This window comes from Rhineura floridana, chromosome 17 (assembly GCF_030035675.1).
Source record: "Rhineura floridana isolate rRhiFlo1 chromosome 17, rRhiFlo1.hap2, whole genome shotgun sequence".
Classification (NCBI taxonomy): Eukaryota; Metazoa; Chordata; class Lepidosauria; order Squamata; family Rhineuridae; genus Rhineura; species Rhineura floridana.
The window spans coordinates 15,091,864-15,104,581 of NC_084496.1; the positions used below are offsets into that span (position 1 = coordinate 15,091,864).

At 42.3% G+C, this 12,718-nt stretch overlaps 1 protein-coding gene across 6 annotated transcripts in view; it reads left to right on the forward strand.

Annotated features, from left to right (window-relative positions):
- The window catches only part of EEF2K (eukaryotic elongation factor 2 kinase), a 68,532-nt gene that overhangs the window by 33,582 nt on the left and 22,232 nt on the right, over window positions 1-12,718 (forward strand). For all 6 annotated transcript variants that reach the window (XM_061600358.1, XM_061600354.1, XM_061600360.1 and 3 more), the window contains 5 exons: window positions 704-741; window positions 1,662-1,833; window positions 2,495-2,644; window positions 3,939-4,071; window positions 10,517-10,644. In XM_061600358.1, the coding sequence (XP_061456342.1) occupies window positions 704-741; window positions 1,662-1,833; window positions 2,495-2,644; window positions 3,939-4,071; window positions 10,517-10,644 (621 nt within the window). The remainder of the gene's footprint in view (window positions 1-703; window positions 742-1,661; window positions 1,834-2,494; window positions 2,645-3,938; window positions 4,072-10,516; window positions 10,645-12,718) is intronic.

Here is a 12,718-nt window from a genome sequence, read left to right on the forward strand (position 1 = left end):
TGGAAACACTGGGACTTTGATACACACATTTATATTTAACATGGAGTTTGGCTCATTTGCTTGTTTGTTTCTTCTCTCTCACCGGCTGAGTCTGTTGTGTATCCTGGCATCATCTACAGTACTTTCCTGTAAGCTGCTGTTGCTCTGTATTACTTGGAATCAAACGATGTTACCTTGGCAAAGATATGTTTTGCCATCATAATATGGGGAAGGGAGCATTTGTGGGAGAGCATGTGGGATGCTTAACCCCTCTGACACCTGTTAATTCTGTCCTGTAAATGCTTTCCTATGATGTTTGCCCTCAGATTACCTTTCTGTCTGGGAACCCCATTGAGGGTGGGTGGGAATCAATAACATCTCAGGGATTTGCAGGGAAGAGTTGGACAAGGGAAGCTTACCCTGTCCCTCCCACCAACTCCTCCTCCAAATCAATTCTAAAACTGCTTGTAGCTAAGATAAAAGATACAGTCCTCCTTCTAGGACTTAAACTCACACAGTGTATTTTTGATATTGGAAATGCAGTCCAGCTTCATGTTTTACTTATTTGTAAAATAAGTTGTTGTGACAGTTCTCTACATTCTCACAAGGATGCATGCAGCTCATAGCATTTCTTTGAATGTTTTTTTAGAGTACATGCAGAATTTTTCAGATACAAATAATCTTCAGATGAGCAATGGGTGATAATCTTTATATTGCTTTCCAGCCTTTTGGCCGTGGAGCAATGCGGGAATGCTTCAGAACGTAAGTGTACCACTGCTTGTAAATCTTATTGGTCTACTTGTTGCAGGAAGGGGGAATTACTGTCCTTTCTAAGCTCAGTCAGTTTTCATGCACTGTCATTCTTTCCACATTAGAGTGAGGAGAATAGCTCAAAGAGTGTATTCGGTGCTTCATATGAGTGAAGTACACCAAGTTCAACAACTAAGGGCTAAGGTCAGAGTTCTGGTTTGGGGTATAAAGCCATATAATGCAGCCTGGGACCAGCATATCTGAAAGATCGTCTCACCCCTTATCCAGCTAGTAAATCACTGCGCACTGCAGGTGAGAGCCTCCTGCAGATACAATCTCAAAGACACATAGGAAGCTGCCTTATCCCGAGTCAGACCGCTGTTCCATCCAGCTCAATATTGTCTACACTGACTGGCAGTGGCTCTCCAGGGTTTCAGGCAGGAGTCTCTCCCAGCCCTACCTAGAGATGCCAAGGATGGAAGCTGCCTTCTGCATGCAAGGCAGATGCTCTGCTACTGAGCTATAGGAATCAGCCCTTTAGTGTGGTGACAAGGGAAATTTAAATAATAGGCAATAATATTAGAAATGGCTGTTTGTTTACTTTCCAGTGCCTTCCTCTTTCAGAAAGCCTTTTATCTTAGCCTGCACTTGTATTGGAATTTCTTCTTAAGATGTTTTTGGTGTTTTATCACTTGTTGTTTGCTGCTCTGAATTCCTTTGGGGAGGAAGAACAGGATGATAAACTTTATAAATAATTAAATAAGTAACAGGCCTGAGGTTCCTCATCCTTCCTGTATGAGCTGAGGGGTGATGATGGTAACGAAAACCCCACAGATACAATGTCACCTTATTGCAGAGATTACCCGTCGCTTCCCTGCTGCCATGCCATTATGCTTCAAGAGCAATTAATGTACCTCTTTCTTTTTCTGCAGGAAAAAGCTGTCTAATTTTTTACACACTCACAACTGGAAAGGTGCCTTTAACTATGTTGCCAAGCGATACATAGAAACAGTTAACAGGGATGTTTACTTTGAGGATGTGAGACTCCAAATGGAGGCCAAACTGTGGGGAGAAGAGTATAACCGGCACAAGCCCCCCAAGCAGGTACCTTGGTTAAGTCAGTGGCCAAAAAAAACCACCACTCTGGGGAGTGAACAATTCATTGAGTTTTCAAAGTAACTGCAGTGGGATTTAGCAAGGCCAACCCCATTAAGGCTAGCGCCAATTAATTACTGCAGATAAATCTGTGAACATTTCACTAACAGGTTAATAAAAGTTGAATTCCAAGAAAGCATTGAGTAGACCTTGCTGTGATTGTCTTCCACAGTAGAGTGTGCACACACAGGCAATATTCTTGATGGATTGGGCACAGAGAGTAATGTTTAACTGACTGCAATTTCCTTTATTCTTTAAATAGAAACCAAAATTGCTTTCAAGCATTTAGCTCTGTTGCAGCCTTCTCCCAAAAAGCCTGAAAAAGTACCAATGATTCCCCGCTGGTTTAAGGAAACAATCCTTAACATTTGTTTATATCAGGTGTGGGGGGAAACCTTTGGTTCTCCAAATGTTGCTGAACTACGGCTCCCATCAGCCCCAGCAAGCATGGCCAACAGCCAGGGATGATGTGAATTGTAGTTTAGCAAAGCCTGGAGGGCCAAAGGTTCCCTTACACCTAGATTATATCATTGTTTCTTGGCCAGAGATTACCATTTGACTGAAATGTGAGGGGTGTCATTCATCAAAACTTTCTTGCTTCCTTCCTCAGGTGGACATAGTGCAGACCTGCATCATTGAAATGAAGAACAGAACTGGCAAGCCCTTGTTTCATCTGGAACATTACATTGAGGGCAAATACATCAAATACAACTCAAACTCAGGATTTGTACGAGATGACAACATCCGCCTCACGCCACAGGTGAGACTTTCTTGGCAATTAGTTTAACTAGTGGGCTGACCATGGGCCTTTTCAGCCTGAGCTGGCTGTCAGCCAAGTGATCCAGAAACAGCTGCGTGGACCAAAGACCAGACAGGGGGTCAAGATCCAAGTCAGTGATTGGAAAAGGGGAACAGCAGCGTAGGTGGTGTCTTCACCAAAGAGAGAGGCTGCTAGGACTTGAGGACCAAGCTCTGAGGCAAGGACTTTATAGGGTCTGGACTTTGAGGTCAGCTGACTGATTGGTCAGGCAGTCTGTACTGCAGTCTAGATGGTGCCCTTGAATCGCAGTCTGTAGGACTGTTTCCACTTTGTCTGAACTGGAGACTATACATGCATATATACTCACTGATGTTAAGATACATATGGCAGTGCAGTGTTGCTGCCCTTGTAATGCTTTTTGCTGAATTAGTCTAGCTTTCTGCCTTCCTCATCTAATGCACTTTAAATGTTTAAGGTTTTAAAAAGTTGATGTTAGGGCAGTGAGCGTATCTTGCTATCCGCTTAATCAAGGCAGGAGTTTCCAGTGTTTTAATGCTTTCTGCCTTAAGTGGTCTTGGGACTGCTTCATGCATTACTCTTGTAGCTTGGTAGCTTCTGAAAAGTTTGAAGCTCTGTGGCCAACCCTTTGTGTGGGAAGCAGTTTGTGTGAAACAGTTCCCCGCATTTGTGTGATCATGCCAGTTCTTTCATTGCAACATGGCCTCTCGTTTTGGGGTAGTTGGGCCTATGCAAGTTGCTGGCTCACACAAACATCTTCGCAGGTGGAAGGCTGCCCTTGTAGTTCCATATTTATTTCTGGGAAGCGCCGTAGGTTGGTGGTAGAGCATCTGCTTTGCAAATAGAAAGTCCCAGGTTCAGTCTCCAGCATCTTCAGATAAGGCCAGGAGAGACCCCTTCCTGAGACCCGGGAGAGCCATTCTCAGCCGTATAGATGCTTCAGGTCAGGGTTGGGGAACCTTTGCTGTTTGACTTTCAATTCCCATCAGCCCCAGCCGGCACAACCAATGGTTAAGAATGATGGCAGTTGTAGTCCAGCAATGTCTGGAGGGTCAGAGGTTCCCCAGCCCTCCTTTAGGGGAGAAGCCATAGCTCAGAGGCAGAGGATCTGCTCTGCATGCACAAAGTCCCAGGTTCAATCCCCAGCATCTCTAGGGAGGGCTGGGAAAGACCCCTGCCTGAAATCCTGCAGAGCCACCGCCCAGCAAAGAAAGCAGTACTGAGCTAGGTGGTATAATGCAGCCTCCTGTGTTTCTAAGCTTACAATTTCCTGCAGGCTTTTAGCCATTTCACATTCGAACGCTCAGGACATCAGCTGATTATCGTTGATATCCAAGGAGTCGGAGACCTGTACACAGACCCTCAGATCCACACAGAGAGCGGCACAGACTTTGGAGATGGCAACCTAGGTAAAATCCGGCCTGACATTTCTTAGCCTTGGTGGTTCATTAGAGAAATGCTGATGGCTTTGGGGTAGACTCCAGGCAAGCTACACCTTGCATTGCAACCATTGGTAAAGGAGTCCTAATAGTCCCTCCTCTTTTGAAAAGAAGCCCAGCCCCTCCAGCTCCTTTTGCTCTGGGGGATTTGAGATCTGTGTTTGAAGTGGGCAATGCAGCGACAATGATGAAAACTGCAGTGACAGTCAGGTTTCCACTGAAAGCAACTTGCAGGGGAAGAGTTAAGTATTCCCTGTCCTCATCCAATACAAATCACTCGCCCATGAAGGGAGAAGGCAGTGCAATGCATAGTTTGCCCCCAATTGCCAAAATAAGAGTAAAGAAATAATTTTTGTATCTCTTTATTAGTTGCTTTGGCAGCACACATAGTAAAATCTGAATCTATTGGATTTAGGGATGGAAGGATCTGTCAGTTTTGGCTCTCTCAGTTTCTCATTTTTCCAATCAAATTCAGTTCTCCACATTTCTGCAGCAATTTACAATTTTTTTGCCAAAGAAATCCTCGTGAAAATTCTTTAGCATTTTAATGTGAGTTTCTCCTAATAGATACATTTTTGCATGCAGTTTGGCAAGCAGTTTCTCATCATATAATGCATTTTTGTAGGTTATTTTCACTCGTATATTCATTCTTACGCACGCTTTCCCTTAATATATGCATTTTTAAAAACCTTGTTTGGTTTTGCAAAAGTGGAATTGCAAAATTGGAATTGCAAAATTCCAAATATTGCAAAATTGCAAAATTCAGATAAGTGCAAATTTCAAAGGATGGCTGCATTTCAGTTCTCATATTTCTGAATGTGTGGGTTTGATATTTTCAGCTTTAAATGGAAATTGAAGTGAATTTCTCCCGCATCCCGGATTGGATTGGATAGGGATAGTCTGGAGTCCCTGCAGTGCAGGGAGACAACATGAGATCAGGGATGGATACCAAAGTGTATTGATAGTATTTGCAAGGATGAAATTAAGCTCTGGACACTGTATTTGCTACTCCTTATGATGCTTACTAGTTTTCTTATTGTTGTGGTGTCCTCACAATAGTCCTGTGAGAGAGAGCAGAATTGTTCCCATTTAACAGATGTGGAATGGTGGCAGAGAGACAGTGACTTTCCTAAAGTTGCACAGTAAGATTACTCTTGTACAGTGCCTTGTCCTTTCATTGTTTTATAAATAATAATAATGTGTAATTGTCCATGGTGGAGATGAGATTATGGTCGTCTTTTCTTTACGTTTAGTTTCCATGCTAAACAATTTGCAATCTGACAGTTTGCATATATTTACATATTTTTAAATTGCACACAGACCTTAAATTATTTAAGGTTAATTTTGTTCACTTTGAGGTTGTTGTAGTTGCCCCCCATTCATTGTTTTTATTAGTCACTGAGCACCTGGAGACAGCTGGTATAGCACAGTGGGGAGGAGAGCCTGGCTGGGAGTCCAGAGTCTGTGAGTTCAAATCCCCGCTCATGTCTCCTGGGTGTCAAGGGCCAGCTAAAAATCACCCCCACAGTGAGTGGCTCAGGGGTTACGTGCCCTGCCACCTGTGCAGTCGTGGGCAAGCTGCATATCCAAAGGAGCCCAGTTGCCCCCCAGCTGGCAGTTGCGGATAAGGCAGGGGCTGGCATGTGCAGCTGTGGCAAGCTGAGCAGGCCCTAGCCAGCTGAGGAGCACTAGCCTCAGAGGGAGGCAATGGTGAACCCCCTGTGAATACCGCTTACCATGAAAACCCTATTCATAGGGTAGCCATAAGTCAGGATTGACTTGAAGGCAGTCCATTTCCATTTTGAGCACCTGGAGATACATCATGCTTTTAAAGAGCAGTAAAAAACAGTAAATCAAGGATGGGGGAACCTGCATTCTTCCAGATCCTGTTGGACTCCAACTCCCATCAGCCTCCAGCCAGCACAGCCAATGGTCAGGCATGATAGGAGATGGAGTCCAGCAACATCTAGAGGGCAACAGAGTCTTCATCCCTGCAATAAATAAAGAACGGTCACCTTCTTCTCCCCTGACAACAAGAAACAGAATGAGTTAGAGATGTCTATCAAAGCCAATCCTTGATAAGTTGTGACATTGACCTTGGATGTATGTAGGAATACAACCGTGTGACTACAGAGCAGCACAGGAACTGCAAGTAGAAGATATTTATCTTCACTTTGGGACCTGATCTGAAAAGAAAGTGGGGGAAAATGTACCCTGCCAATTGCATTATGAAACCATCACAGTGCTGAAATTAATGAACCTCCTGCTGCTTTGAGTGTCATAACCCTGTCCATTTCAATTCCTTGCCTAATCTCATAAATGCATCTAATATACTGAAAGTAAGAGAGTCTTAACTGCATGTTCATACGTTATATTATTCAAGCATTTATTTAAGGTTAATTTTTTTCACGTTGGAGTTGTTGTAGTTGCCCCCCTTATTCCTTTCATAGACTCTTGATACTTTAATTGAGTTGCCTCTAACAGTTGCTGAGGTTTTGGCTTGCAACAACTTTGTGCCAAACTAGAGGTGACATTGGAAGAACCATAATTGGATCTCCCAGCGTTGTTTTTTTTTAAAAAAAGTTTAATAGTAGTCAAATCAGGACCCAGGCCTGATTGAGACCACCATGCTGGGATGCTAACCTTTTGCCCCATCTTGTTTTATTTATTTATTTATTGTATTTGTACCACTCTCTTAAGCCAAAAAGGCTCTCATACATAAAATCAATTAATCAGTTGGATTCGTGCTTGAGCAGGGGTTTGGACTCGATGGCCCTTTCCAATTCTACTGTTCTCTGATTCTATGAATACAAGACAGTCCTTGCTCACAGGCTTACAATCTAAAAGATGTTATATATGCAGAGATACTGAGCGGTCTCAGCTGTGTGTGTGCCAGTATGTGTATTCACCTAAGTAGCAGGCTTTCGCCCTGCATTCAGATCACTGAGACTTAAGACTTAGTAAAATAAGAAAAGCTACTTTATTTATAGGAATACATAGTACGTAGAAAAGGCATACCTAGTTCTAACTAATTAACTAATTTGGAGACACAATGCCCAGACTTAGGTATTGGCCTCATGGCTCAGGAGAGAGAACAAAGACAAAGATGTCTCTTCTCTCCTCGGACAGTTGAAGAAGACAAAGGAAGGAGGGGCAGGTCAGGAAGTTAGGTAGAGAACAGCGCAGGTAAAGGTAGGCAAGCCTAGTCAGCTGGAGGACCCTAACTCTATCCTCCTCCTGAAATGCAAACAAAAGAACCCAAACAGGAGTTGCTCTTTTCCCACTTCCAACAAAAGACATGACACACAAAGAAAAAGAGACAAGGAGGAAAGAGGAAAAAAGCAAACTCAGGAACCAGTCTTCAATAGTTGTTGAAATGACCAGCTGTCACAAAAACAGTTCAGGGTAAGAGGTGCCTGATGGAGCTGGCCTTCCAGCAGAGGTGATGGAGCGAGCCCTGCTTCTGATCTCTCCCACTGAGGCGGTCTCATGGAATGTCTGCTGCCAGGTGACAGTTAAAATCCCAATTGCTATTTGACGTGAGATGGAAAGCATATTTGCACACACACACACCAGATAACAGTTGTGGAAGGGGCATTATCTTAATTGAGAAAATGAAGAAAATTACATGGGGGGGGGAGAGTTAAATCTCTTCTATCAGTGTTGTGGATCTGATAAGAATAATAAAGACACACACAGGGGATCTCATAATGGATGCCCCAACATTATGTCAGATTATGTCCTTGGCAAGGCTGGCTCCAGGTTTGAGCCGATGCCCAGCCTCCTAGTGTTCCCACTTGCTTGCTTGACTGCCTACCTACTTGCCTCCCTGGCTATGGGCTTAACCATCAGCAGTAGTTTTGATTTTCCCAAAATGCTCCGGAGTGACACTGCATTGGGTGTTCCAGGGTATAGCTGGAAAACCAAAACCAAGCTGCTTGGACCCCAACAGCTGCCCAAAAATGCCAAGTATTGCCATGGTCTTGGGACACATCATTATTTCTTGGTACAATGTTCAAAGGGTTAAGAAGATATTCACTAAAAAAAAAACACCTTGTTGTTTAAGAGCGTATGTATAGCAACAGATATTTCTGTCAAACTTTAAAAAGCAGGGGAATTGGGCAGCTATAGTGAGAGCAGGAGACCTGCCCTCCTCTCTGAGATAGTGTACCATCTTACAAATTTGTAGAAATGCAAACACAATTTGGGTTGGTCTTTCACAGTCCAATCTACTTCCTGTGTAGCTTGGAAGAATTTGGTAACATGTGCCTCTGAGCACATGGCTGTGTCAAAGGAATCAGGGTCTCCTAACAACTCTCGGCACCCTTTACAAACTATACTTCCCAGGATTCTTTGGGGGAAGCCATGCCTATTTAAAGTGGGGGGAAATGTCTGCCATGGGTGTGGCCCCCTGATTAGCCAAGCTAAACAGCTGTTAGTCTGCTTTTTAGAACACAGACAGGTGGTTCTTACTGAATCATAGACTTAAATGCTAATTTTCTTAAATTAATTAAAAATAAGCCATGCATTTTTTTAACTTTTAAGCTGCAGAAGATGAAGTGTGGGGCAAGAACAGTAATAGGATTACAGTGAATGTGGCTGATTTTTCATTAATTAAAACCAGGGCCAGCTCCAGGAATGCCGGGGCCCTTGGGCATCAGATTGCCCTGGGTCCCCGTCGTGTGTGTGTGTGTGTGCACACGCCTGCCCGCACACGCATGCCCGTCTGCCTGCGACACCCACCTACCTGACTGCTGTCTTTTACCACTGCCCTTAACGAAGATGGCGGCCATGGTTTCCCTAAGGGGATGACACCTCCGCTGCCATCTTTCTTGATGGCACGCATGCGTGCTACGCACACGCATCTCTGCCATCAACTAAGATGGCGGCAGGGGCTTCAGTACCTTAGGGAAACCGCAGCCACCATCTTTGTTAAGGGCAATGGTAAAAGACAGCAGACAGGTAGGTGGGGTGTGGGGGGGCCGCGGATCGCGGAAGGGGTGGCTGAGGGGCCCCCTGTAGCTCCAGGGGCTGTCGGTCACGTGGCCCACTTGGCCGCCCTTTAGAACTGGCCCTGATTTCAACAAATTATGACAGAAATTATAACAGTGAAAAGTCCAACAGGGGTCTGGATTTTTTTTCCTTTTTAGACTTTGAACTCTAGATTCTCAATGAGTTTTTGTGTATTGTCATGAAAACATAGAAGGTTGTTGAGCAAGCGTTTCTGAGTTCAAGACTAAGTTTTGTAAAATTTTGTTTTGAAATGAGCTTATGGGAAGCAGCAGAATGTTAAATTTTCAATTTAACATGGCAGAATGTTAAAAACCCATGCTGGCTGTAGTATACAGCCACTCCCATGGCTGCATAATTGTGCAGTCTGCTGCTGCTCCGCTTTAATGTGCATGCATTCCCTCCAAGGAGAACAGTGTGCTGATGCCACCAAAAACCATTATTCAGTATTATAGGATGCACATAAAATATTGGAAAGAATGTGACAGGTCCTCCTCCTCCACATAGCTTTGTGTGTGCATCAGAGCCATAAAGTGTTTTGAATCGCATCCAGTATATGCAGGCACTTTTAAGAATTATGTTGCCACACTCCTCACCCTGTTTGCATAAAGTTAAGGTGGATTTTTCCTTTTTTCAAATATAACATAAATAAATATATTGGCAGCTGACAATGACAAAAATATCCCATGTCCTAGTATATTATTAATGTGGTTGTTGTTATTGTTATTGCTATTATATTTGAATTTCTATCCTACCCTTCGTCCTGAAGGAGCCCAGGGTGGCAACCACATCAATAAAACAATTTAACGACAAAAACAAAAGCATAAAAACCAATTAAAAAGGTATAGATTGATATAAGTGACCCACATGTCCAAATAGGTATCTAAATGAGATTGACAGCTATAAGCCATGTGTTCAAGCATAGAAAGGGCTGTGAGACCTTCAAACCACTGAGTAGTAGATGGTGGACGTTTGTCCTTCCAGCCATGCAGTATAAGTTTCTTAGCCACCATAAGGGCTCACAGAATCCTTTTGGGGAGGGTCACTCTGTTAGTCCCCCGCACCACGGGGATATTATTTAAGAGTATGTGAATATCCACAAATATCAAGGATTTCTCCAAGACAAAGTTAATATGAACACTTTAAGAATAAGTTGCATGCTGTCATATTTGCGGTGTTGGCACATATAAATCTGTTCATGATGAATATTCCTGGTGCACACTCAAAGGTGTTTTTTTTTAAGATGTGTCATTACTGTGTAGAAACATACATTATTCATGTGCTGTATTTTAAAGTCTAAAAGGCTTTTTGAAAACAGTGAGGGGAATGATTATGCCTACATAATTTCACGGGAAGGATTTAGGGCTTGGTATACTGAATTTTTTTCTTCTTTTTATATCCCCAGGGGTGCGGGGGATGGCCTTGTTCTTCCATTCTCATTCCTGCAACAAGATTTGCAAAAGCATGGGACTGACTTCTTTTGACCTCTCCACCAAAGAGAAAGATGCCTTATTTCGAAGTAATAAACTGCTGGTAAGTGCTTCCTGCAAAAGGCCTTTTAACAACTAAACTGTGACCATTTTACATTAATACCTTCTAGAGACTGATCCATACAGCCGTTTAATATGAAAAGTAAAGTTTTTGTAAGTCCATTAATTCTCTGTGGTCCATATGATATTCTTCAATCACTGCCTTCCCACACTTTCCCCTCCCTTAATCTGGAGTTTTTCATACCAGGTATATACCAAAAAGAAAAGAAACAGCAATTACAAATTGTTGCTAAAGGAGGCAGTTGCTTTGCCATGCAGTTTCCTATGTGGGTGGTTCTAACTACAATAAGGAAAACATGGATTTTTAGTATGGCTTAGATGAGCCCTAGGACTCTTTCCAAACCTAGATGATTTAATTAGAAGTACCTAATCACTGCTATTCTGCTTTAAGCTGAAAGTGAAATAGCAACTCCGTTTCCAGACTTTTAACACTCCGTAACCAAATAAGCAGTCGTTTTTTCTCTGAGGGGGGTGATCTTCATTAGGACCATTTTCATTAGGACCTGTGCTGTACTTTTTGGCAGGGGGGAATGAGAAAAGAAACAAATACAAAGGCAGTGTAATTTGAAAAGAGTAGTGTTAAAGTAGTAAAGTTGATTAAGAGAGAGAGAGACCACAGAGAAGAAAATGGTGGGAGCAATCTGTACAGAGTTGGCCAGAATTTATTTCATTTATTTAAAAGCAGTCCTGGACTCCTTAATACTTAAAAATATCTAAGCAGTATACAAAAATACAACATAAAAGCAATAAAACAGTACCATACAAACAGAGATACAACATAAGAAATAGAACATTATAATAAAAATAGGAATTCAGCAATAACAGGGTCAAGTTTGATGGGTCAGGGAAATCCTGGGCAAGAAGATATTGGGGAAAGTTGGCCATCCCACTGCTACCACCAAACTCCACATCATTTCTGAACAAGTCAAAAAGCACCAGTTTCAATACAGATCCTTGGGGGACCTCACCTCTTACAGCCCTCCCTTGTGAAAACTATCTGTTTATTCTGACTCTGTTTCCTGCTCTTTAACTAGTGAATTGTTTCAAACAGATGAATGTTATGTAATGGTTTATATCAGGAGTGTAGCAAGACAATTTTCATTGGGTGGGCAGAGGCAAGAATTGGGTGGACAGAAGGGTTGAGGCATCGGTCACTATTAAAATAATTTCTGGGTGGAAATGTTTTCATAAGTAATGACATAAATAACCCCCAATTTATGCATTTTGATTAGGAACTATGACTTGTGAAGTTTACAAAAAAGAAATCAATTTAAAATACAATATTTTCCACATGCAAAATAGTTATGTAAACTAAATAACAGTGACTAGGAAGTAAATGTATATTGTGCAAGTTATCCTACCATCATGATCTGAGCTGTTAATAAAGTCTAATACGCTGTGTTTTTTCCATAAACCTGCAAAGGAATTGTTCACTTGAAATTCCTTCATATATGTTACTTTCAAAAGCCAAGATTACTAAGTTTGCATTTCTCTGATGAAGCACTGAACACCTGTATGTGTCAAAATTGAGAATGAATTTTCACACACAGCTGTAGATGCACCAAATGTGAGTCCTGCAGCATATAAAGTGTACATGTGTGGAAAGGCTTTGTGGTACAGGTACAATATTTTAGTAAGCTTGTGAACTGTGAAGTTCAGTTCTCCTGAGGCAGCTGCTTCCTGAAACTAACTACCCTGATCTCCTTTGCCATGCCAGGAAAACAATTAAGAGAAGATTCACTTTAGAAATTAAATATCTATAAACATCACTTTTCATAAAGAAATGCTTGACAGCATGTCACATAGGAACTGTACTTCTCTCTGAACTACAGGTGCTAAAATCAACTGTACAAGCACACCATCTCTGTTCTGCAGAAAGGTCGTGGACCAGCCAACTAACATAGCTTCTGATGGCTCTACCAGCAAATCTCACCCACCCTGTTTTAATAGTACATAAGTTCACGTGAGAAAAGTTAAATAAGTTGAATTATTTATGATGATCATTTGCACAGTTGAGCAGAGGTCTAAAACTGTTGCAACTAAGGCTTTAGCCACAT